Here is a 25392-nt window from a genome sequence, read left to right on the forward strand (position 1 = left end):
AGTGTACGCGGGATGAACGGCACCGTCTGCATGTACCTGGACAGAGACCGGGTTTTAAAAGCACAAGGTGGGGCGGACCTCGGAGCCCTCGGGGATGCCTTAACCACCGTCTCAGGCCGGTGAGATGCGGCTGCTCACGGCCTTAATGTGATTTTTGGCCGCATTAATGCAATTACGACGTGCAGATAAATACAAGAGTCTCCTGTGAGCGGAACAGGCAGAGGGCGTGTGGTGTCCTGGCAGTTGTGGGCCGCAGGCTGCAGAAGGGACGTTCAGACAAGGTTGTAGAAAAGGCCTGCAGTAAACCGGTGATCGGAGGAGGAGGAGGGTAGGAGGGATGGAAAATGTATTTTACTGAGAATATTTGAAGGAGCTGGATTGTCGCAATGTTTTTGAGGAAGGACTTGGAAGTATTTGGAAATGAGAGAAACGGCACCTTTTGGAAGGTAAACTACACAACAAACGCATAATGGGCCAAAGCCCTAAACGTTTACGCGCTCGGGCTCCTAGAACGCAGACCTCAGGTAACGGCGCCCACCACCACGGGGATCTGGTCGGGGAAGCGAGTGCGCAGGAAGGATGTGATGCTGCCACAGGGAAAAGAGGGCTGGGCTGCCCGCAGGCAGAACCACACCGACACGCCAGCTATTTGACGTGAACGTGAAGAAAAAGGATGTAAAGACCAGAACTTTATTGTGAAAAGAAATGGGCTGGCGCCGACACGTCGTAAACCCCGTCCACACGTGTGTGGGCGCCTGGCCTCGCTGGCCTGGTGGCAGGAGGAGTGCTGCCCTGGGCAGGGGTTGGGCCCACTCGGCAGGTCTCCTCGGCCAGAAGCGGAACCTGCAATAAGAGCCGCTTTAACAAAACCGTCTTGTCATCCAAATCCGTGTGCTTGTAGCCCAAAGATTGGGATTTATTATCAAGAAATGAATAAATGAGCCTCCTGGTTAGTGTACAAAAGAAACACAGGAGTAAACACTACAGACGGAGAGGCCTGCTCCCACCAATAAGGGTGCTGGGCAGTGAAGAGCGTGCACCAGAACTGCTAAGATTACGGCAAAGACTTGAGCCACCGCGAAACCTCCGCAGAGGGGCTCCCTCGGCTGACGGCTGATGAGGAGGTCTGGGGCGGGCCCCAAGGACACCAGGCAATTCCAGACACCTTTTCCAGAAATGCTGCCAGATCTTCCTCTCTCTACCACTCCTTTTCCTCAAAAGTTACGCACACAGAACACACCCCCGTGCACATGCACATGCACACAGACACCTTCATTCTCCTTCAGTGCCTGAGAAAGGTCTAATCCTGTCACCAGCCTGTCGCCAGCCACCCAGATGTGCCTAACCAGGAAAAGAGTGACACCAACTCCCCCCTCCCACACCCTCGCGTTCCTCCCCCTACCCCAGGTAGGAGCCCTGACAGTGAGGACAGTGAGGCGAGGCTTTCAGCAGCACAGCCCTGTGCCTTGGAGGGCAGCCCTGGGCCTTGGAGGGAGCGTGGTCTCACACCCTGCAGAATGACAGTTGGAGACCTACATGAAAAAGGTGCATTTTGATTCCTCTCGCTTTCTTTCTTTCTTCCTTTTTCATAGCCAGGCGAGTTTCATTGCCGCAGTTGCCACTCCCCAGTGTGTTTTCCGGTGACATCATCGCAGCCCAGACCCCACCCTCCCGCCGCTTTCTGGAGCCTGTGGCTCACGATGCAGCTTGTGATTAACGACCAAGTACCACCAGCGTGTTGTGAAGAGAGAAGAAAGCAATTACAGAGGCACTAACTTTAAAAGCTTGTCTCGTATCAAACCTGAATTACAGCAAATTTCCACCTCAGAGCACCACTCAGGTGAGCAGGGAAACTGTGTCTTTGCCACAGTCACTCCTCAGGTTCCCATTTTCCCATCTTAGCAGGACTGCAAGGCTGTTTTCAAATTCCAAAATCAAACAACCAGGCAGCATGAATTTATGACACATTTTATTTCTCTCATTAAAACCCCATGCCTGACAATGATCAGAATTTTGTCCAAACGCAGTGACATGATATATATATATAATATTTTATTGATTTCTTACAGAGAGGAAAGGAGAGGGATAGAGAGTTAGAAACATCGATGAGAGAGAAACATCAGCTGCCTCCTGCACACCCACTACTGGGGATATGCCCGCAACCAAGATACATGCCCTTGACCAGAATTGAACCCGGGACCCTTTAGTCCACAGGCCAACGATCTATCCACTCAGCCAAACCGGTTAGGGCAAGAGTGACATGATTTTTAAAAAGTGCTGGGCCCAGGAACGCAGCTGAACGCTTCCATACACACGACAAAGGAGAACCAACAGCGAAACCGCCTCGCCTCGGCGGAACCAAACTCATCACCATGAAAATCCAGCCCATGTGGTCTTCGTTAACGACTCCTGTCTTTGACGACCATGAAATTCACAACTTTTAACACGTCACGAAGGAAAAAGAAAATAATGAAATGAGAGGCGGCGGTGCCAGCCGCCCACTCCGCCCCCAGCTCCCCTCCTTCCTGCTACCGGAATGGCTGCTGGCTTGGGGACCGCAATGCTCTCAGCCAAAAATTACGTTTCCCAGGCCGCAGAGGTGGCCGGGTGACAATTCCGTCCAATGAGATGTAATGGAAGGCGCAGGGCGGCCTTCGGGGACCGGAAACCCCGGGAAGCGCCTTAAAAGGGCAGCCCCACCTCACCAGCTGCTCTTTGCCTTCCCCGTCTCGTCTCCGCCTGGGAGTGATGTTGGGGCTGGAGAGCATCTTAGTCCAGGAGGGTGATGTGGGAGGAAGGGGGATGAAGGCGGGCACAGGCTCCTGGGGCCCAGGTTGCTGGTGCCTCAGCTCCGCAGTGGTGTCCGTAGGACTCTGCTTGGGTGGAGGGACACGCACCTGGGTAAGCCACCCTCAATGAGGTTCCTGCTGCATGTTGCCAAACTCATTGTGACAGATAAAATTAATGTGCAGCACCCTTAGGGATTTAAAATGCCCACTGAAAAACAAGTGATGTACTAAGCAGGGCCCATTCTTAACTATTCTTTTTTTAAATTTATCTTTATTGTTGAGAGCATTATAGACGTCCCCTTTCCCCACCATTGACCCCTCCCCCCGGCTCCCTCCCCAAGCCCAGGCCTTCACAGCACCCTAAGCGGGCCCCCTACGGGTCTCTACTCAAAAAACAGTCCTGGCTGACTGAGCACACAGACGGTCCTGAAAGTAACTCAATGTTTCCACTAAGGACAGTTGAAAACGAGCATCATCGCCTTTTACACCAAAGCTCGCGAGTGACACACGGGGTTGCGCGGGGTTGCGCGGGGTCCCGGGGGCCCTGGTGGCTGCAGAGGAGCCCCAGTGACAGACATGAAGCCTCCTGGAGCACGCATGCCCTCTCGTGAGAAATGCCTTCCTCAGGTCCCCATCCAGAACAGGTCAGAACGTGCGTGGGTGCACGCGCCAGAGGACCCCTAGTGGCCTCTGCCTTGAGTGTGGGACGGCCCAGGGACCTACTTCTGACAAGCAGACCGTGGCCAAGGTGACGGGCTGGCACGCCTCCGACTGGGCTCAAGAACTTGTGACTCCTGCCTTGCCGGCAGACTCTGCCCCGGCACAGGAAGGCACAATATTCTCCTAAAATACCGGGGGTAACGAGGGCTCCTCTTGCTGGGTTGGCGTTGCTGAAGCAAGTTGGCACACTGGGAGGACTCCTTGCAAGGAACTGAGAGCCACCTCCAGCCACAGCCACCTGGGACCGAAGCCTCTCCATCCACCAGGAGTGGATTCTGCAGCAGCCACGTGCACTGGGAAGTGTGTGTCCCCGGTTGAGCCTTCACATGCAACGCAGCCCTGCTAACACCCTAACTGCAGACTTGGGAGGGCCTGCGGCGAGCTAGCGAAGCCACGCGGATCCGGACCCACAGAGCCCGACGCCTGTGCCTCACATCAGAGGCTGGGGGCCACTTGTTAGGTGGAAAGAGGTAACTAATTCAGTCAACTCCAGGCTATTGGTAACATAAATCAATGGGAACAGCCAGAGTGCCCGCGAGGATATGGGCTGAGTAAAAACAGTACCCGTGTGATATAATGCAATTCATCCATTAAAATCATGCTCTAGATCAGTGGTCGGCAAACTGCGGCTCGGCAAACCGTGGCTCACGAGCCACATGTGGCTCTCTAGCCCCTTGAGTGTGGCTCTTCCACAAAATACTGGCTCTTCACAAAATACCGACTTCTGCACATGGGCCATGAAGTTTCAATCGCACTGTATGTGCGTGCCTGCACGTGGTATTTTGTGGAAGAGCCACACTCAAGGGGCCAAAGAGCCGCATGTGGCTCGCGAGCCGTGGGTTGCCAACCACGGCTCTAGATGAACAGACAAGTATTTATAAATTATTCTGCAGTGTACTGGTTACAATATATTTTTAAAGTTCAAATCCTTCTGTGCCATATAAAACCATTACCTGGAATGAATATGCTTTATATATGCAAATACAGGGAAGTGAGTAGAATCATACATAGCAAGGTGTTAATAGTAGTCACCACCGCCATTCTGGTGTTTTTTGTTTTATTTATTTGCTTATCTATACTTGCAGATTGTTTACAATGATTGTGCACTGCATTATAATAAAAACAGAGTTATATGCACAAATAAGAGGTAAAGAACAATAAACAAAAAAGGAATAAGCAGCAATATAGAAGCCACAATAAATCAAGGAGGTTTCACTCGTTCTTTTGGTCAAGTGCCTTCTATGTGCCAACATAAAGCTGAGAAGTTATCTGACTGTCCTGGCAGCAAAAGCAGCGAGGTCACCCGCACGCTGCGGCAGGGGCAGGAAGGAAGTGATTCGCTCCCATTTGCTAAATGCCCTAGATGGAACACAACATAAGCAAAGAAATGAAAGGAATCATGTTGCAGAAACATCACAGTCGTTGCAAATGGATAGAAATCATTACATAGACAACATCTGGAAAAGAAAATTGACATTAACTGGACAAAACTGAGAGGCATAGAATTCCTATTTTTCAAACAGTGAACTCCTATTCACATGGAGGAAGCCTAAAAGGCCGTTAACTTGGTCCAAACCAGCTTCCAAAGAACATGGCATCCATGAAAGAGAAAAATAAAAGAATGAAAGGACCAATGAAGTACTGAGGAAGAAATCACTAAGAAATTGTTAAATAATAACATGAAGTGATATGAAAAAATAGCAAATAAAGTTTCAAAACATATAATTGAGAACTGAAATGCATATGAGGCCCCTAGAACCATATGAAATGCAAAAAATGCAAAAAATTCACTGTTAATGACTCATTCTCGAATTGCCCCCCTGTGGGGCATGTGCCCACATTGGGAGCCACTGGTGTGGGCAGTGCAAGCGCAGAGCGAGATGCAGACACATCAGGAAGGGAGAGATGCATCACTGCTAGGGAAACCTTCACGTTGTGTTGATGAGTTTTGACTTTTTTGCCTGGCTGACCTGTTTCTTTAGAATATAAGTAATTTTAGGGCAAAAGCTCAAGGTCCTCCCATTCTATTGGTCTTACGAAGAAATACACGCATGTAGAATCGTTTAGCTTTTGATTCTGGTGATAACTATCTAAGAAAAATATTAGATCACACTGACTATCAACGAAATTGCTATTCATTTTGCAGCTCAAATTTTCAAAACTTCTTCCAGGAAACAGCCACAGAGAAGACAATCACCCAATATCCAAACTCTTCGGCAGACACATCAGCTCTCTGGGGCAGCAAGATGTCACACCGCCAGACACTGAAAAGTGACTGCAATTTCCCAACATGTCTCCTGAGTCCCAGCGGGGAGCCAGGCCCCCCCAGAGCCTCTGGAGGAGGAGACGGAACAGGGAAATGTGAGGGCTTTGCAAACAAGTGCCCTCGCTTCTGTCCGGACACACCACGGGGTGCCTGTGCGAGCCAACAGGGATGTGACTGAGCTTTGGACGGTGAACTGTTCGGGTAAACATGTAAAAGGATTAAACCACAGCGAGACCTGAACCTCAGGGTGGGAGGGAAACCTGAGGATTATTTTCCCTGCCTGGTCTGTCCATGGCCCTGTGAGCAGAATTCCAAGGAACTTTTCCACGTAAGTTTGTGGAAACGGACATGAAGAGCCACGGCGTATGTATAGGGAAGCATTGCCTGGGACAGACGTGCGGAGGGTGGATGCGGAACTGGACGAGCCTGGGCTCAACACCAGGGGATGCGTGACAGCTCACGTCGAATGCGGAGAGGACCTGCATGAATCCAGCAGAGATATCAGGGGGGCGGGGGAAGGTGGGCAGGCCAGAAGCCCCAGCACCAAGAGATGTGGAGACAATGCAAACGAATGACCTTGGGTTTCTGAATGGAACTTGCCTTTTTTCTTAAAAAAAAAAAAAAAATGCTGTTCCCTCTGCTTCCATGACACTGTAACTTGTCGTTTTTGAGACATAAAATGTGAAACATAAGGCAAGGGGTTCTAAATCAGCAGGAGACCAATTAAAAGACTTAGACTGTCACTCAGAACACTCCACAGAAGGCAATAAAATGAGGGGGTGGTGGGTTCTATTTCAATAACAGAGGCTGCAGAAGGATTTTATTTCTTCCCACTGTCAGCCAAATATATCCAGCACTGATCGGAACATGGGAAGTACACTCTTACATCATGTTAAGCTAAGAGAACGAAATCCAGGCCTCACAAGACTGCACCTGAACGGGGCTCTGATTCTCAGGGAGGCTCGTGGGAGGCTCCCTACCCTATCTCCAGTGGTTTATAACGCTATCGATAAACACTGTGTGTGCAGTTAACGTAATAATCAAGTTACGTTCAGCTGGGATCCCACTGTTTTATCATAAACTAGAGGCCCAGTACACAAAATTTGTGCACAGGTAGGGTCTCTAGGCCTGGCCGGCGATCAGGGCTGACCAGGGCCTTTCTTCCCCGGCTGCTGGCTGTCGGCTGGGGCCTTCCTTCATTCTGCGCCACCCCCTGGTGGTCATCGCACGTCATAGTGAGCAGTAGAACTCCTGGTCAGTCAAACTCGTGAGGTGACAATTTGCATATTAGCCTTTTATTATATAGGATAGGAAACCCACCCGCATTTCTTAGTGAGGGTGAACTGGAGTTTGGGGTAATAGGTATTTACTGTACAGGACTATTTTCAGCAACAAAAATTGTCCCTGCAGACATTTGCAAATGCCTCTTGTGAGTAGAATGGGACTTGGTAGTGGTGACATGCATCACCCATAGAAAACAACTGGTTTTGCCTGCTGTAGAATTTATGTCCTTTAAACGTGCAACCATTTGCCTCTTTGAAAAAAAATGGATAGTTATCCAGAAACTAAACAAAGCCTAGAAGTACTGTTAACATCCCAAGTTGTAGGGTTCTGAAAATACACATAAAAACTTGCAAGGAATAATCATAATAATGCATTAGGCTGAAGTATTAAATTAAATCACAAATTGCTTCAGAGTTGCATTGGATGTTTGGTTTAACTGGGAGGCCCGACGCGAAGGTGGGTGCTGACCCCTGAGACCAGGCAGTGCTTGATGATGAAGCCTGATGTTCCTTAGTGACCCTGATGGACAGGACGGACGAGCTCAACCGGTCCAAGTGCCTGAAACATCCGCAAAAACAGGACAAATGGAGGTTGTTGTGTCCAGGGTGTGCGGCCAGCGGAGTGGGAGAGTCCCAGTCTCTTGCCTTTAGGGCAGCAGTTGCCAACCTTTTGGACCTCACGGACCCCCAGCGGCCTGCGGACCACCGGTTGGTGACAGCTGCTTTAGGGGATAGTCCTTTCCTCTAGCTGACACTTTTGGGATTTCAAGAGCCCATGGTATTAAAACACACTCTTCAAGAATTCTCCTCTTGCTTAAAACCATATTCCCGAAGTGATCTGAGATGTTTTTCGAAGGCATCACTGACTAGCTCTCTATAACCTAACATAACAATCAAATTCCCAAGGCATTCCCAGGTAAGCCCAACTCTCCAGCCTTAACCCTCAACACCTCCCCACCTAGACCTCTATTCATAGGAGGGAGAAAACAGGCATTAAAATTTAAAATAATCAGTAACATTTTAAGCCAATAACAAAGTAAACCTTTCCTACTTCAGTCTTTTTTAAAAAATTGTCATATTTGCTGCATTCCCAAGTTTGCATGCGGCACGCATTGATCAGCTATTCATTATATAAAGAAGCATAAGCGAATGCATGCAGTGTGGGGGCCCAGCCAGGCCACACCAGCCAGCACTCTTTTTCCTATTTTTAATTAGCTGTTAGAGATTTAAAACTGACACATGGAGCTCATGTTACATTTCTATTGGGCAGTGCTGCTCAAATATTATTCTTTTAAAAATAAACAAGTGATCAACATCTTTGAATTATTTATTTGCCTTTAATGATTGTTTGCCTTTCTGTAATAAAAACAGGACCCAGGCTCCGTACTGGCAAAGGGAGGGGGTGGTGGGAGGCAATGGAGGCCCATTATTTCTACACCTAATGGTTTAAATTGTGAACAGGCACAGGGAGGAAAAAAGATCTTGAATCAAATGTAAATGCAAACCCATTCTGAGAGGTGACCTACAGCATGGGTGCCACCAACGCCGAATGACAGCTCTCAGAGCATTCTGGAACATTCCCAGGTACGCGGCCTCTGGCACAGAGCCGAAGTCCATCGAGTGCAGCAGTACGGCAAGTCCCCCTGAGGTCTCAGTGGTTAAACATTGTCTAGTTTGCTGCTCAAAAGGATTTACGTGAAAGAATATGTATGAACGGCCCCAGGACTCTTTGCGGGTGATCCCTGCAAATGTGGGAATGTCACACATTTAGTATTTCACTTCATAACTACCCAACTGCTCCAGGAAGCATATCCCTCGAAAATGGCAGTGCCATAAATTATTAATTATTTAAAAAATTCATATTAATGACCCAAATTCTAAGCTCACAATGCAATTCTGAAAGGTGACACATTCGAATCTGACACGATTGTGTAGTTATAATCCTATATAATAAAAGGGTAATATGTAAATTGACCATCACTCCATCATAAAGATGGCAACGCCCAGCCGGAGTCCCCCAGTCCCAGGGGGGCAGCTGCTGATAGCGGGCAGCATGAGCGACCTGGTGGAATGCTTGCTTCGTCACCACAGCAATAAGGCAAGCATTCCGCCCCCAGCCATGGGTGGGCCTTTAGGCCGCGGAGAGCCTCTGGGCAGTGGGTGTGGAGCAGCCAGGCCCTGCAGAGAGTTACTGGCACACAGACTCATGCGCAGGGCTACTAGTAAAAGGATATAAAACATAATAATTAGAAATTGATGAATCTTGAATGCCATGAAGTCAACACAAATAAGTGTGGAGAGTTTTCTTTAAAACACACACACGTACACATACATGTACCCTGAGCCAAATTTATGTCATAGAACACCCACTTCCCTAAGTTGCAATTACAATAGCATCGGCCCCTGGTATCAGCAGGAGCACAGGAGAGAGGCCAGGTGGCTCAGAGGCTTCCCGTCTTAGCTGCTAACTTCCCCCGCATTTTTGTAGGTATTAGGAAAGGGGGTTGCAGTATATGTGCATTTAAATTAGAGACATTCACCCACAGGCACGTGGCAGGAAGGAAGAGCTGCTTTTAAAAACAACAGACAGGAACGCCACCACTCCATCCCATTCGATGAAACGTTGCCCCAGCGTAGCAAGGGAGAGAAGACTTGTCTTTTTTAAACTGGTTTCAGAGCCCAAGTCTGTCATGTAGCTCTGGTCTCCCAGGTGACCGAAGGCGTCGTGAAAAATACTTTTGTCTGTACCTAACCTTGGCTTCTGTGTGGACGGTAGACGGCAAACCCCAGGCTAGAGGACTTGGTGGTGTGCTGACGGTGCCATGTGCTCCATTAGGCCGTAATGTCAGTGACACTGGTCCCAGCACGTTCCTGGCTCCTTCCTTCCGACCACTGCCTCTGCCTGTGCTTTGGAAAGATCGCTTGGCTGCTGTGTCACAAAGACAGACCGTAGCCAGTGGGCGGGAACAACAGTTACCTGGTGACCTGAGTCACTGACACGACGGAAAAGGACAGAAGTGGACAGAGGTTCCCGGGGAAGGTGCTGATGGCTGCCTCATGGAGGTTGCTTCGGGTGCTAACAGGTCCACAAGTCACACAGCATCAGTGTTCTCCAACATGGCATTCCCTCCCAGTGCACAGCTTTTAACGTTGACTAAGATAAGCTCAGAGCCACCTTTTTACTCCCCCTCCTTCGGCAGTTTCCCATTGGCTACAGAGCGCAGCCCCAGGCGCTGTGCATGCGGTTACACATCTGCTCGGGAACTGCTGGGCTTCTGGAGTTGCAGTAACAGCGATGCCCATCTTGCCTAATCTCTCACTTAATTTCAAATGTGAGACAGGAGACTTGTCTATAGGTATATAGTATATACAGACCAAGGAAGAAGTGTAGCTACCACCATTGAAATGTGGAGTCACAGTTCTCCACTGTGCAGACAGGATATTGCTTGTAGCTCAGGTAATTTTCTAATTTTGAACGCAAAGGTAGGGAGTTTCTGAAATTCAAACTATACAATTCCCAGAAGGATCCCATAAGACAAACATGATCTCATTGTATCCAGCAAGTGATAGATATGACATCACTGCATTTTTAAACCCCGCAAAACAAACAGTGCCGTATGGCTCATTTTTCTTTTTGCCAACAGCAAACTAACAACAATCTGGCGCCTTCTAATAAACTGCTGCTGGCTCTGGGAGTACTTGGGGCCACATTTTCTTTATCCCCATTGCAACTGGTTTGCTAATAATTTCTTTAGCCTCCGATTATAATTAGAAGACACTTACTACTTCGCATAATCAAACTGCAATTGCTACTTGGGTGAAATCCAACCAATTTAAGTATCCGTACTTAAAAAAACCCACCGCAAAAAAATAAAACAACAGAAAAACCCAATATCTGGCAAAAGAGAATAACAAACACCATGCTCTAACGAACAGGTAGTCTAATAAGGTTTGCCTAACGTCTGAGTTATTTTCGTTGGGAGGTTGGAGAGCAAGTGATATGAAAAATATCAATCTGTTTAAAGGCATCACGGTGTGTAAATGGCAACAAATGAAGGCTCTTCCATAACACGAATGATGGGAACAAGGATAAAAAACTCACTTGGGGTTAGAAACATAACCGAGCCTTGGGCCTCTGGTTAGACGTGTGCTCCTGGGCGATCACCCCACATTTCTGAGTCCGTTTACTCGTTTGTAAACTGGAATTACAATACCTTACTATCATAGACACATCAGCTTTTGGATGCCCCCCAAATCCAGGTGAGATAAACGATAAGCAGGAAAACAAGCAAAGGTCTCGGGTGTGTTCCTCTCCGTGCCACTGTCATCCTGCCACAACGTTGGTCCAAAGGCACCGATGGGGCTTACGTAGAATTATGTGACCAAAGAGTTTGGTGTTTCAGATCAAACCTCAGGCCCAGTTCCAAGGTAGATCCGAGTTTACAGAGTTACCCTGATATAAACCACGCCAAACCTTTTCTGAAACGCATCACACATAAATATTTTAGGCTTTGCAGGTCACCTCTGATTTATGTCACACATGCTTCATTTTTTCAACCCTTTAAAAAACATAAAACTACCCTTACCTCGAAGGCCACACACAAAAAAGGCCAGGGGCAGACCTGGGTCGCGGCCGACCCGAGACCAGCGTGCTTACTGTAAAGCTATGCTCAGTCTACATCTCATGTCTTCAATGGCCCCCTCCCTTTTTTCTCTTCATTATTCATTTGCCAAAAATCTAATGAAATTCTCTTTTCTAGCACTACAGGAGTTTCAACTACCGTGGCCTCGGGTCGGTTCTGAAAAGCTCTATTCACACAAGCACCAGAACGAAGTTCTTGGAGCAAACCTTTCCTAGGTTTCTCTACTTCACACCGCGCTCCTGGCGGAGGGAGGGCCCGCGGGTCTTACCTGGCCGGGGGAACGTCGATGCTGGAGGAGACCACTTTTCGCTTCTGCTCAAGGAGACAGATGGAGCGGGCATTTTCCCTGTCATGGTCCGGGCCTCGGGTGGCTGGCCTGGCGTCGGCGTTTTTCACGTCTTCCTCCATGGCCAAGGGGAACCAGGGCTGATGAGACAGTTTTTTACTCAAGTCCCGTTTTAGGTCCTCCGGGTGAAACGTGAAGGTCATGTCTCGCTTAATGCTCCCCACCTGTGAAATGAACACAAATTCTCACTCACACACCTGTGAGTTCTGCAGGACCACGTGCAGGCGGCCACCAGCACAGACCGCAGACACCACCCTCCCTGGTCATCTTGAAGATTGTGTAGTTTAAATGGGAAAAATACAACATACGGATAAAATACCTGACACCACAGAGTAATATACGATTAATGCATCTTCTGTCCTCTGCAGACAAAAGCATAAAACACAAGAGAAGCCTTTTGGGAGAACAGAAACTTTGGGGGCTTGAAAGCATAAGACTTGTAAAAAAAAATCCAAAAATTTAAAACATCATTGCTTTCTACAGCTGCGAAAACTCAACTAAATAAATTCCTTTATTTATTTTAAGCCTTTATTGTTAGGGTATTATAGATATACCTCTTCTATTGCCCCTCTCCACTTGGTTCCTGCCCTGCCTCAGGCCTTTACCATCCTACTGTCTATGTCCACAGGTAATGCATATATGCATATAGGTTCTTTGGTTAATCTCCTCCCACCTCCCACCCCCTTCCCTCTGAGATTGGTCAGTCTGTTCCATGTTTCCATGCCTCTGGTTCTACTTTATTCATCAGTTTACGCTGTTCATTAGATTCCTTGTTCGTTTATTTTGATTTTTAGATTCAATAGGTGATAGATACACATTTATTGCCATCCTATTGTTCCTATTTTTTACCTTTTCTTTTGTTCTTCACCTTCTCCTTCTCCTTCTTCTTCAATACCCTTTAACATTTCATGTAATACTGGTTTGGTATGATGCACTCCTTTAGCTTTTTCTTATCTGTGAAGCTCTTTATCTGACTTTCAATTCTAAATGATGGCTTTGTTAATCTTGGTCATAGGTTCTTGCTTTTCATCACTTCGTATATTTCTTGCCACTCCCTTCTGGCCTGCTCAGTTTCTGTTGAAAAATCAGCTGACAGTCATATGGGTGCTCCCTTATAGGTAACTAACTGCTTTTCTCTTGCTGCTTTTAAGATTCTGTCTTTGTCTTTAACCCTTGGCATTTTAGTTATGATGTGTCTTGGTGTGGGCTTCTTTGGGTTCCTCTTGTTTGGGACTCTCTGCACTTCCTGGGCTTGTATGTCTATTTCTTTCACCAGGTAAAGGAAGTTTTCTGTCATTATTTTTTCAAATAGATTTTCACTATCTTGTTCCCTCTCTTCTCCTTCTGGTACCCCCATGATGTGAATGTTGTTACTTGAAACTGCCCCAGAGGCTCCTTACACTATCTTCATATTGTTTTATTCTTTTTTGTTTTTGCTCTTCTGATTGGGTGTTTTTTGCTTCCTTATATTTCATTCTCAGCATCCTCCACTCTACTGTTGATGCCCTGTAAATTATTCTTTATTTCAATTAGTGCATGCTTAATTTCTGACTGGTCCTTTTGTATATTGTTGATATTCTTATGAATTTCCTTGAAATTCTAAGTTCCTTGAAGTTTTCATTTAAGTTCCTTGAGCAGCCTTATAACCACTGTTTTGAACTCTGTATCTGGTAGTTTTCTTGCTTCCATTTCACTTAGTTCTTTTTCTGTTCTTTCATTTGTGACATGTTTCTTTGTCTTTGCATTTTGGCTACTTCCCTGTGTTTGTTTCTATGTGTTAGGTAGAACTGCTATGTCTCCCAGACTTGGCAGAGTGGCCTTGTGTAGTAGGTGTCCTGTAGGGCCCAGTGGTTCAGCCTTCCTAGTCACCTGAACTGGGCACTCCAGGTGCACCTCTGTGTGAGCTGTGTGCACAGTTCTATTGTAGTTGAGCCTTGATTAACGTTGGCATCACTGGGAGGGATTGACACCCAGGCTAATTGGTTGTGAGGACCAGCTGCAATAACAGCTGAAAAGCTGCTGTGCCGGAGACACTCCTATGGGGCAGGACTTGCTTCAGTGGGGCGTTGGTGCGCACTGTGTCTTCCCCTTGAGTGTGTCACTCATGGATGTGTAGAGTTGTACTTGGGTGTGGTGTGAAGCTATCCACTAGGTGCACTGGCTCTGGGGCCTCCTGGGAGGTACAAAGTCAGCTTATGCCTATGCCCTGCCCAGAGCAACCCAGCATGAGCTACAAAGAAATCTGCAAATGGCTGCTATTTGTGTTGAGCTTGGTGGTGCCCAGGAGAGGCCAAGCTGTGAACCAGGGTGGGCTACAGCTAGTGCCGGGCCTGGGGCCACTTACTGAGAGGTACAGGGCATCCTGAGGCCAGCTGCTGCTTGTTTGAGGGATTTTAGGAAAGTCCAAAGGATGAGACAAGAGAGGCCAGTTGAATGGAAAAGCCACTGGAAATTGCTTGGATGAGCCTGCAAGCAGGGAGGGGTGGGGTCTCAGGGAATCACAAGGGCAAGGATAAAAGTGTGAGCCAGGTTGATGGAGATTCAGATATGGCGCAGCCTGTCAGCTCTGTGGCAGGGAGGGCTCAGCAAAGGAACAGTGGCCTCTGCCAGGCCTCTGTCTTGAGGAAAGCTGCCCCTCCAGCTTTTGCCCTGATTCCAGGCAAGTTAGTTCCTCCCTGATTATCCCAGGTTCTGAATAAGTCCATGCACAGGCCCTTTAAGAGAATTGCCTGGGACTTCCACAGCCTCTGTGTCACTCAGCCAAAATCCCTGCTGGTTTTTACAGCCCAAAGTTACGGGACTTCTCTTCCAGCACTGGAAACCTGTGTTGGGGGCCTGGTGTGAGGCAGGCACCCGTTCCTCCGGGGGCCTCCACAGCCTAGATATCCCTCCCGATTAAGCAAACACTGCACGTGGGTGTCAGTCCAGCCGGTTCTGCGATTCCACCCATGTCTCTGCCCCTCCTACTAGTCGCTGTGTGTTTCTTCTCTGATTCTCTAGTTGTAGGACTTCTGTTCAGCTAGATTTCAGGTGGTTTTGAATGACGGTTGTTCTATATTTAGTTGTAAATTCTGATGTGGTTGTGGGAGGTGGCGAGTACTGTGTTTACCTACACAGCCAGCGCATCCGGAAGCCTCTAAAATTTTCAAAGTCAATAAATTCTTAAATATTTCATACTGATTATGTTCACAGAAGACAGTGATGACTAAAAACACCAAGGCTACCTTTGACTGTGAATATCGATCTTCACCTACTCTTTCGCTCATGAAGACTTGGATTTTATCCTCTACTTGCAGCAGTTAATATCTTAAGGAAATCCCTCCATTGATATGACAATAAAAAAGACATAAGCCTTCCTTATTGCTGACTAAATACAACGATGCTTAAGGCGTAAGACAAATACAAAATGAAACCGCAGGGAATTGAATCCAGCGATTTCAGGATCCGGGAAGACTGAGAAGGAGACTGACGTTACAGAAAGGTTTGGGTGAGGTGATGGGGATTGGAGCGAACCTGGTCCTGTCTTAAGTGCATGAAGAGAGCCGGTGCCCTGGGCCCTCACGCTCAGGGCTTTCAAAACACGCCTGTAAGACATGTCACAGGCCCACACCACAGGGCATCCCTCAGCACTTAGTTTCTGGGGTGAGTAAATCTTCGCCCACCCACTCACGTAGAAGCTCTGCTTGTTTGTTCCTTCTTAACTTCAGGTAGGGGAAAAGCACAAAGAAGGTGATCAATTAGAGTTAGAACTTTAAAAGCTAAAGCCACAAACAAAGAATTTTTTGGAATAACATGAGACTAGGATGCATGTTCAGTGAAAGTGGAGACTTGGCAAAGCATGAGATCAGTGGCCAGAAATTCTCAGACTGAAGGGCAGCTCGGAGGTATGTGTGTGCTGGAGTCACAGGGTCCGCCCACAGAGGAGGGCCGCCAACGCCCGGGAGGACTTGCGCTGTCGCGGGGACTGGGCCCGGCTCGCCGGCTGCATGTCAGGCAGGAGGGCCGCCCTGTGTTCCCGGAAGCCGAGCCAGTTTCACAGAGAACCGTCAGTCACGCCTGCCCACCTGTAACTCACTAACCAGTGACCACGTTTCTCAGAGTGCCTTAATAATATAAAAGGCCAAGAAAAATGAGTGTCTTTAAGAGCTAACTGTTTTAATGACACCAATACATTATACAGAGGAATAAGAAAATATTTCAAACTTCCAATAATGCAATCACTGTTCAATAACAATGTAGTTTATTTATTATTATTATTTTTTAATACTCACCTGAGGATATTTTTCCATTGATTTTTAGGGAGAGTGGAAGAGAGAAGGAAAGACAGCAGAAATATCAACGTAAGAGAAACATGAGCCCCGACCATGGGCTGGGCCGGGGAGGAGCCTGCAAGCAAGGTACATGCCCTTGACTGGAATCAAGCCTGGGACCCTTTGGTCCACTGAGCCAAACCGGCTAGGGCAACAACAATGCAGTTTAGAAAATTGACAAATGTAATTGCAAATATTTTAAATATCCATCTCTAATCGCTTTCTGCACCATGTTTCCTGCCTGGAGACGGGCGTGAGAGCGGGAGCTGGCTCACTCCCAGAGCAGCTCAGTCCCAACTGATGTTACGGCGGAAACATGCTACACACCAGGCATAAAAGGAAAGCAAAGCCTGGTTCTGATGGTTACCAACAATCTCTCCCTAAGTGCCAAGTACATTAATTAAATATTTAAGGAGTCATTAATATTCATCTGTAGCAATAATTGACATTCATGCCTCCCTGGGGGCCAACAGAGCTGGTGGAATGATCAGTCCAAAGAGAGGTGGGAGGGGAGAACATTACAGCAAGCTCAGCTGCTAGCTCACAAACGGAGGGGCAAACCCAAGCATTTACAGCCAATTAATGGAGAAGTGATGCTACAACTGTATGTCACACTCTTAGCCAAGACTTCATAAAAAAATACATTAGAGTAATATTCAACAATGTAAGCTATTAATCTTCTAGAGTGCGTTCCAAACAGAAAACCCATGTCTCTGTAGTAATCAGGGAATTTTCACAATGCAATGGCTTCAAAGACTATTCAGCCCAGACTCCTTGTCTAAAAGTGGAGTCACAATGAGTTAGAAATGACCAAAAAACCAAAAATGCAGAGCGAGGAAGAGATTATGGAGACCTGGTGTCCTAGGCTCCATGGTTTGTAAGGTGTGGGGAGATGGGGATGTTCGTTGTGTCACTATATTTACAGTTTACACAGACAGTGATGCCATCTTTAATGTCCTTCTTTTCATATCCGATATTGTATTTCAAAGATTTTGTAGGAGAATTCACAGGAGAGCAGCGTGGAGAGAGGACGTGAGGTAAAATCTTGAGACATTGGGCTCAGAAGTGGCCCGAGGAATTGGGAGGTGGCTGGAGAGGATGCGGGACAGGGAGCTCTCACGGTGATGACACAGGAACCGTGGGCCAGCAGCTCCCCTCCTGGTGGCTCCCCAAGGAGACGCAAGCACATGCCCATACAAATCCTGTCAGGACTGCTCACAGGGCCACACAGAATCGTGTGAGGACTGCTCACAGGGCGCTGGTCAGAGCCAGGAAGTGGGAAACCACCCCATGTTTATCAACTGAAAATGGGTGCGTGCGCTCTGCTGCCTGCATAGTGGCCGTTGTTCAGGAGTGAGATCCCGGCCCCGGGCCGCACGGATGGACCTGAGGGCATGGTGATCCACGCTGCGTTACTGATCTGCAGAAAGTGGTCAAATCGGTCAACCCGAGGAAGAAAGAGTGCATTGGGTTTGCCTAGCACTTAGGACTACGGGAATCTGACTGTCTCCTCAGGAGTAAGGTATTACTTGGGAGGAGAGAGGAGAATGTAATCCTGCTAGTCAGGATTTGGTGCTGCTGCACAATTCTGTGAACCTACTAAAAACTCCGAATTCACACCTTAAAGTGTGACTTGTAATGGGCATCAGTTACATCTCAATAGAGCTGCTACAGTAAAAATAGGCGGGGAGTGTGTGTGAGGTGGAAGAGGGTGTCTGAATGCCGCTGCCTGGCTATATCCTCCCCCCACCACACCCCCACTCCTTCCCACCCCGCTCCCTCGTGGGCTGGGCTGACATCCAGTCCATCGCGGAGCAGGGACACTTCGAATTCCCCCACCAGAGAGAACGGGTCCTTCCCTGTCCAGAGGGGGCCCCAGCGTGCACAGTCCTGGTGGCGGGGATAGGGCCTGGGGACGCTCGGCTGGCCGGGCTGCTTACAGCGGCTGCCAGTGAGGGAGGGCTCCTAGGGACCAGCTGCCGCTGGTGTTCCTGGAACAGGGGGGGCACCTGGGAATGCTGCTCCCAAGGAGGCCGGGGCTCAGCCAGAGAACCAGCCAGGAGGAACGGAAACCCGACAGCATGGGGGAGCTCGACAGCGACATCAGGAGATGCGCAAAAGGAGAGTGACAGGGCCCGCCCAGCGAGCAAAGTGAGGACGCTCAGTCCCTGGGGACACAGCTCCGAGGAAGGGTGGCGTCCCTGGGCTGTGGACCCTGCGGAAGTGCCAGGGAGCGAGCAGCACAGGCCAGAGGGCCGTGCCAGGTGGCGGCAGAGCGGGTGCGGCTCTCCCCAGGTGCGCTCGTCTGCTCGTCCATCCGCCTGGAGCAGAGGCTCCCTGCCCCCCACTCACTGACCCTCAGCAGGGAGTGCACCCCAGGACCCCAGTCCACCAGGGGAGGGAGACAGGCGTCCTGTCTCCGCGCCCAGAGCTTCGGAAGGCGAAGGAGACGGCAGGCTGGTGCCAACAGTCACAGACACACCCGGCTCTCTGCCGGGAGCAGGGACCTGGCAAGGCCACCTGGCCTCCGGAGGCCAAGAACGTCCGGTCGGGAGCGTCGCTGGCTGGACGTGCGGCTTCACCTGACCTGCGAGGAGGTGGGAGGGAACCACCAGAGCAAAGTCCCACCTCGGAGCCTGACAAACACCAAGGAAAACAGGAGAAAAGGCAAGGCGGAGGGTTAGGAGGAACCTCAGTGGGAATTTTAGAAATTCTATCTCGTGGGCAAGGAAGGAATCCCTGGCTGTGCCCCCGGCGAGGCTGGGGCTGGGTTCTGGCCACCCCGTTTCGGGTGGACGCTGGCAGATGGGAACTCGGATCATCGGGCGGCCAAGGCTCCTGGGGAGGAGCTGGGGGTGCGTGTGTGGGAGACAGGCTTCTGGTCCACGTGGCTCGTCTTCACTGCATGGCGCTCCCCCGAGGGAGGGGCTGGAGTCCTGGGACCAGGGCCGATCCCTCCTGGCCTCAGGGCTCCTCTCCTCCTCCTCTTCCCTCCTCACTCTCCCTCCACATTGCAGTGAGGTAGTTAGTTCCCATAAGAAATACTACTTTCTACTTAACTGTTCCCACGGACTCGTAAACTGGTAAGCGGGGGAGTCTCAGAGACTCCCAGCCTCACTTATACATTTTATTTTAACGATTTTTTTTGGTCGAGTTTAGACGTACTTTTCATTTTTTTTTAAAAAAAAGTTTACTTATTACAAAACACACCTTGTTAAAATTTCAACAAGAAAGTGTGTAAGATAAAAGAGGGAAAGCTGCCTGCTCCTCCCCACTGCACCCTGAACCTGCCAGACAGGTCCAGCCGGGAGAGAGTGCCTCCAGCTCACGCAGACCCTGAGGTCGCCTGAACCGGCGCTGTCCGTGCTGCCGGCGCTTCGACACGCGTGTGATGGCGCGATATGTATTCCCCGCGACGTGTCTCTTCACTGCACAGTAAGCCATGGGCATCTTTTCATGTTAGAAGCAGATCTACATTTAAACATGTTGACGACGTTACATTTCACAAGATCATATTTACAAACCCATCTCTTCTCATCACTGAGATGCTTCCAATGTCTCATTATTAAAAGCAATGCCGCAGCCTGACCCCATGGCTCCGTGGTTAGAGCGTCAGCCCACGCAGTGGAGGGTCTTGGGTTCAATTCTTGGTCAAGGGCATGTACCTGGGTTGCAGGTTCGATCCCTGGCCCTGGTCGGGGTGTGTGTGGGAGGCAACCAATCAATGTTTCTCCCTCTTCCCTTCCCTCCCTCCCTCCTTCCCTCCCTCCCTCCTTCCCTCCCTCCCTCCTTCCCTCCCTCCCTCCTTCCCTCCCTTCCTCCCTCCATGTCTGTCTCCCGCTCTCTCTTCTACTCTCTCTAAAAATAAATGGAAAAAATATCCTTGGGTGAGGATTAACAACAAACAAGAAATAATAATAATGCCACAGTGACCTTCCTTATGGGTGTATGCTTATACCTTTATGCCCTTACGAAAACATTTTGTAGGAAAAGTTCCTGGAGGGTGGAGGTGCTGAATCAAACAACCAACGTTTTGTTCATGGGGAAACACAGTGCGAACGCCCCCCGATGGACAAGGCCTAAGCCACTGAAAGGGCATCGGACACAGCCATGCTCTGTGAGGAGGAACACATGCCCGTGATTCCTTAGGAGAAACAGGCAAATGGCACGCGGATGTGTCAGGCTCGAATCCACTGCGTTTAGAAGACCGTGCAGCCCACCGGTGGCTGGTTGTTTGGGGCGTCGTCCTGTGCACCAAACAGGTTCCCGGTTCGATCCCCAGTCCTGTGCGTGCAGGAGGCGGCTGATCGATATCCTCTCTCACATCGATTTTTCTCTCTCTCTCCCCCAACCCCTTCCCTCTCTCTAAAATCAATAAAGCATATCCTCGGGTGAGGGTTACAAGAAAGAAGAAGAGAAGGCGGACTGCTAAGGAGCTCCACCCCTTAGAGAGCAGAGGCCTGAGTGGGCCACGACCCCATGTCCACACAATGTTTAGGTGATGAAATCATGGGAAATATTTACTTTCTTTAAGGTTTCCAAATTTTAAAAATTAAAATAAAGAGACAATTTTAAAACGAGATTCAGGAAAAGTATGAGGACTAATCTCTGAGCTGGTTGCCAGGTGAGGGTGCGGCCTCTGTTGCTGGGAGTGAACCTCCGTGGGAGGCGGGGCCGGGGAAGGGAGCCAATGGCAGTGTGTCCTGCACCCTTTGTGCTGGCATGGAAGGGGATAAATTACAAAGCACAAACAGGCATTGGCCCCAGATTTCTTATAATATTAAAAAATGCACATTCCCTAAATACCCATCAATAACTTTAGGGTTAAATATGCACCAATAAAATGGTGAAAAACAAAGACATATTTCTATATTTATTGACAGGGAAGAACATTTAATACATTAATTGAAAACAAGGAAACAGAAATGAGTCGGTGTAACATGATCTCTGAGAGGAGGGAAGTGTATCTATAAAGAGAAAAAAATCTGGAAAAACTTGCCAAAATGTTAAGAATGGTTTTCTTGGGAGCAGAATTATAGGCCAATTTTACTTCCTATTTTGTTTGTAATTCTTACAATGTTTGTGTATAGTTTTATGTTTCAAAACCTATGAAGTTATTCTATTATGAAAAATACACATCATTTTTTATGTAATTAACTTTCTTAAGAACCTGATATCTCATACTTTTTATTCTACCAGCTTTCACTTATGTGTATATTAAAGGGGGAAATGAATTACTTACAACAATACCTCCATCTACACTATGACTTTCCACGGATGATGGCTTCCCTCAGCATGAAAAACCACAGTAGTTTCAGCTGAAACCTCCTGCCACCCAACACAGACGCCTTCGTCCACATCACAGACACACTCGCTAGCCACGTCCTTTCCTGCAGGAAAACAAAGCTTCATGTTCAATTATCCGAAAATACTACCAATTACTGAGTGAGCTGACACATAAAACTCAACGAACAGCTTTTGTTTTCCCAGGAGAAGATAAACAGCATATCTATGAACATGATATACTTGGGAAATTTGCAATATTTTAAACAAGAAGTTAACGGCATCTATTTAAATCTTAAATTTCTCTAAATGGTGTCCTTTGTAAATTGGATGCTACTTTCTAAGACGGTGACCGAGCTCACCAGCTTTTCTCAATACGAAACCATCTGGTTTCCCCAGGCGGACCCTACGGGCGCCCCAGGAGACAGGGTGGCTTCTCCCTCAGCCACTGGCTTGACCAATCCCGCCCTCTGTTACACTCAACTGCATCCCAGGACACCAACACCCGCCCCGCGGATTTGCCCTCATGAGATGCCAGCAAGCATGTGTCAACACTCACTCCTGGAAATTGTATTCACTCATCTCAATCCAATAAGATTTGAGGAGTTGGCCCTGGAGATTCACTGAACTTCCAGGAATCATCTGCAGAAAGCCAACCCATTTGCCTTTGGCGGCTTCTGAACAGCAAGAAATTCTGGAAGAGAGAATGAAATTCAGGCCACAGCAACAACCACCATTGGAGAGCAAGCTGTGGGAGGCAATGCTCGGAGAATCTTCCATTCGAAATCACATGGCACACCAGACAAACTTCGTAAGAGAAAATTTCCTACTTCAGATAGCTTTCTGTCACATGAGCATTTACTTTAAAACTTGCTTTCAAAGCGCATAAATTCCATATTTAGTGACTGACGTGGGAACTGCAGTGTGGAAACGGAATCAGACCCACAGATGTTAAAACATGTCACAAAAGAAGCCAAGGTTATGTGAATAATAGGAACTATTGGTTTTTTAATTAATTAAAAATACTACCACTCAGGGTCATGCTCAAAGAAAGATCAGACTCTTTCGTTGATGGATAAAACCGTGTCCAAAAATAGTCCACGGAACTCCACTCCTCACTTCAGATTAAATTCTCCATGTCATTGGGAGAGAGACCCAGAAAAACCAGTGGGCTGGCCAGCTCCCCAGGCCTGAGGCAGGAAGTAGAAACACTGCAAACACCGTTGCTTCCCATTGGTGGCCTCTTGACTCTATCATCCCCTTAGCCCTCGGAACCAACCCAGAGTTTCGTTGACTACTCCATCCACAAGCAGATGGCTTCTCTATACCAAGACAGAGTAGCTGGCGATGGGACGTTGGGGCAGCAAATAAAACACAGCCTGTTGAAGTTGAGCCCCGTGTTGGGTTGGGGCATCATGCCCGCCCACCTTCCAACATCCCCATCTGAGCCATGAGTGTTGTTGGGGCTGGGTTTAAATTAATGTCTTCACAGGCTACTATCCAACAGCGCATGACCTGGTTTGACTGATGCGGGTTACTCATCAGTCAGCACGGAGAGCGCCTGCAAAGCTCCTCGGTGGAAGGCAACTTGGCCGGGGCTCCGAGCCTTCTGTTAACATTCTGCAGGTGAGAGCACGCACTCGGGTATTTTTAAAAAGCCTTTCTGACAAGTCCCGAGGGGACATGTCCATTTCTGTAAAGTCAACAGTCAATTCAAGCTCAGCAGCGTTCTTGTATATTTCTTCCAGCCAAACGGAGACAACAGAGGGAAAGTGAGCGTCGGGCAGTGTTATTGCGTCTAACTTCAGTCTGGAGAATTCTGGGCCTAGCACATTTCTTTTGTATAAATTGAAATTTAACTCGACCAGTCACATCCAACCCCTGGGGAAATCCTGTGGACTTTACCTTCAAGAATAGGCCCAGAATCCAGTCCTGTCTCACCTCCGCCATCCACAGTGGACACCTGGTCCGGCCACCGTCAACCCTGGCTGCATCTGAACAAGCCCCCTCCCTGGACCCGTTTCCATCACTGCCCCGCCTTCCCAGCCCCAGTTCCGTTTTTCTTTAATTTTTTTGAATCCTCATCTGAGGATATATTTGTATGGATTTTATAGAGAGAGAGAGTGGGAGAGAGAAGAATCAATGTGCGAGAGAAACATTGATCGGTTGCTTCCTGTATGCACCCTAACCAGGGATTGAACCCACAACTTAGGCATGTGCCTGATCAGGAATCAAACCCCCAACCATTTGGTGCCTGGGATGAGACCCCGACCATCTGAGCCACTGGGCTAGGGCCCCCCAGTTCCTCTTTATAACAGCAGTCGGCCTGCCCTGGCGACACCAGGCTCAGCGCGTGTCCCTCCGCAGCACAGACCGCCCAGGGATTTTCAAATTCATCAGCAGCTGCCTCAGTCTCACAGCCTTTTGCTCACAGAGCAGATTAAGAAGCAGATTTTAAGTAGAAAAGAATATTGGTTGCCAAGGGTTCCTCCTTAAACATACATTTCATTTAAAATACAACTTATCATTCCTTTGAGCAGAAAACAACAAGTGAAATGAAAAACAAAACCTGAAAACGAATGAATTTGCACGTTAGCTTGGATTGTGATTCCTAGTTTGCAGGGAGCCAATTAATTCCACTAGCAGCACAGATGACCAAATAAAATCTGTTAATAAATGCAGCCAGTGCATATCCAAGAAAGTAAGCAGGACATACTAGAATAAGTGTGTACATCTGCTTATCATAATTTTAATTATTTAAAATAAAGGTCCAACTGGTGTATAAGAGAGTAGGTGGCAATGTGAGGAAGAAAAACCGGCCGCTTCAACACTCTCTTTCAGACGAAAGTAGACGGCTCAGCAGAAAAAGGGGCCAACCCCGTAAAAAGTTGCCCGTGACCTTTCAACCCACTTAGCATCCTTCCATCCTGCTTACTGCCTGTGGGCGTCAGGCTTGCTTAGCCAGCCATAATAAACATACGTGTGTGTGTGTGTGTGTGTGTGTGTGTTAACACCCTTCTCCTAGTGGTCCTGGGCCTGCCAGAGCCCTCACACAACATAACACCTGTGTAAAGTATTTATGCTTTACCCATCTCTCTTCTCTGTGGTCCACAAGCTGCTTGCAGGCAGAGAATAATTTTGCTCAGTTTCGTATCCCAGGCGCCTGATAGGTGCATACTTGGCACATACTGGGCACTTGATAAGTGGTCACTTAATTAGCGTAGGAACTGATGATAACGTAGCGATGGGGCCAGCCTGTAAGAGCCGAAGGGGAGAGGGTCTGTGAACCCCGAGATGGGAGTGATGGCTGTTCCGTATTCACAGTACTCTCGAGATGCCGAGGCAACCGCGGGGACAGTTGTGGGAGTAATAATAATGGCTGTGAAGTACAAGTCACCGATTAAAATCTCTTCACACACGTTATTTCACTCCAATCCTCCTCCAGATCCTGAAAGGACAATCTTAAAAAAGACCCTTTCTGGGCCTCTGACCCTGCTCCCCTATTGCTGCCGTGGGAGTCAACTTACAAGCAAGATGTGTCTCCACTTCCCACCTATTCCCTCTTCTACTTCAAGTCAGAACCTCCCACCACCTCCCACCAGTCGGAACCAGCGACAGGTCCTGAAAGCCAGACCTTCCCCATGGCTGCTGGCAGCACCAGAACCGTGGGTGTGGGTTTGCCAGCACGCGCTCTGCACCTTGCTGCCCCTCTCTGGCTTACTCGTGCCTCCGCCGCACGCCTCGTGGTCAGG

General features: G+C 48.4%; 1 protein-coding gene across 1 annotated transcript in view; it reads right to left on the reverse strand.

Moving 5' to 3' along the window:
* ZNF704 (zinc finger protein 704) overlaps positions 1-12207 on the reverse strand; it is an 85968-nt gene extending 73761 nt beyond the window's left edge. The window contains exon 1 of the mRNA XM_006754297.2: positions 11970-12207. Within this exon, the coding sequence (XP_006754360.1) occupies positions 11970-12190 (221 nt within the window). The 5' untranslated portion in view covers positions 12191-12207. The remainder of the gene's footprint in view (positions 1-11969) is intronic.
* Positions 12208-25392: the final 13185 nt, after the last annotated feature.

Source organism: Myotis davidii, unplaced genomic scaffold, assembly GCF_000327345.1.
Source record: "Myotis davidii unplaced genomic scaffold, ASM32734v1 scaffold452, whole genome shotgun sequence".
In the NCBI taxonomy this organism is placed as follows: domain Eukaryota; kingdom Metazoa; phylum Chordata; class Mammalia; order Chiroptera; family Vespertilionidae; genus Myotis; species Myotis davidii.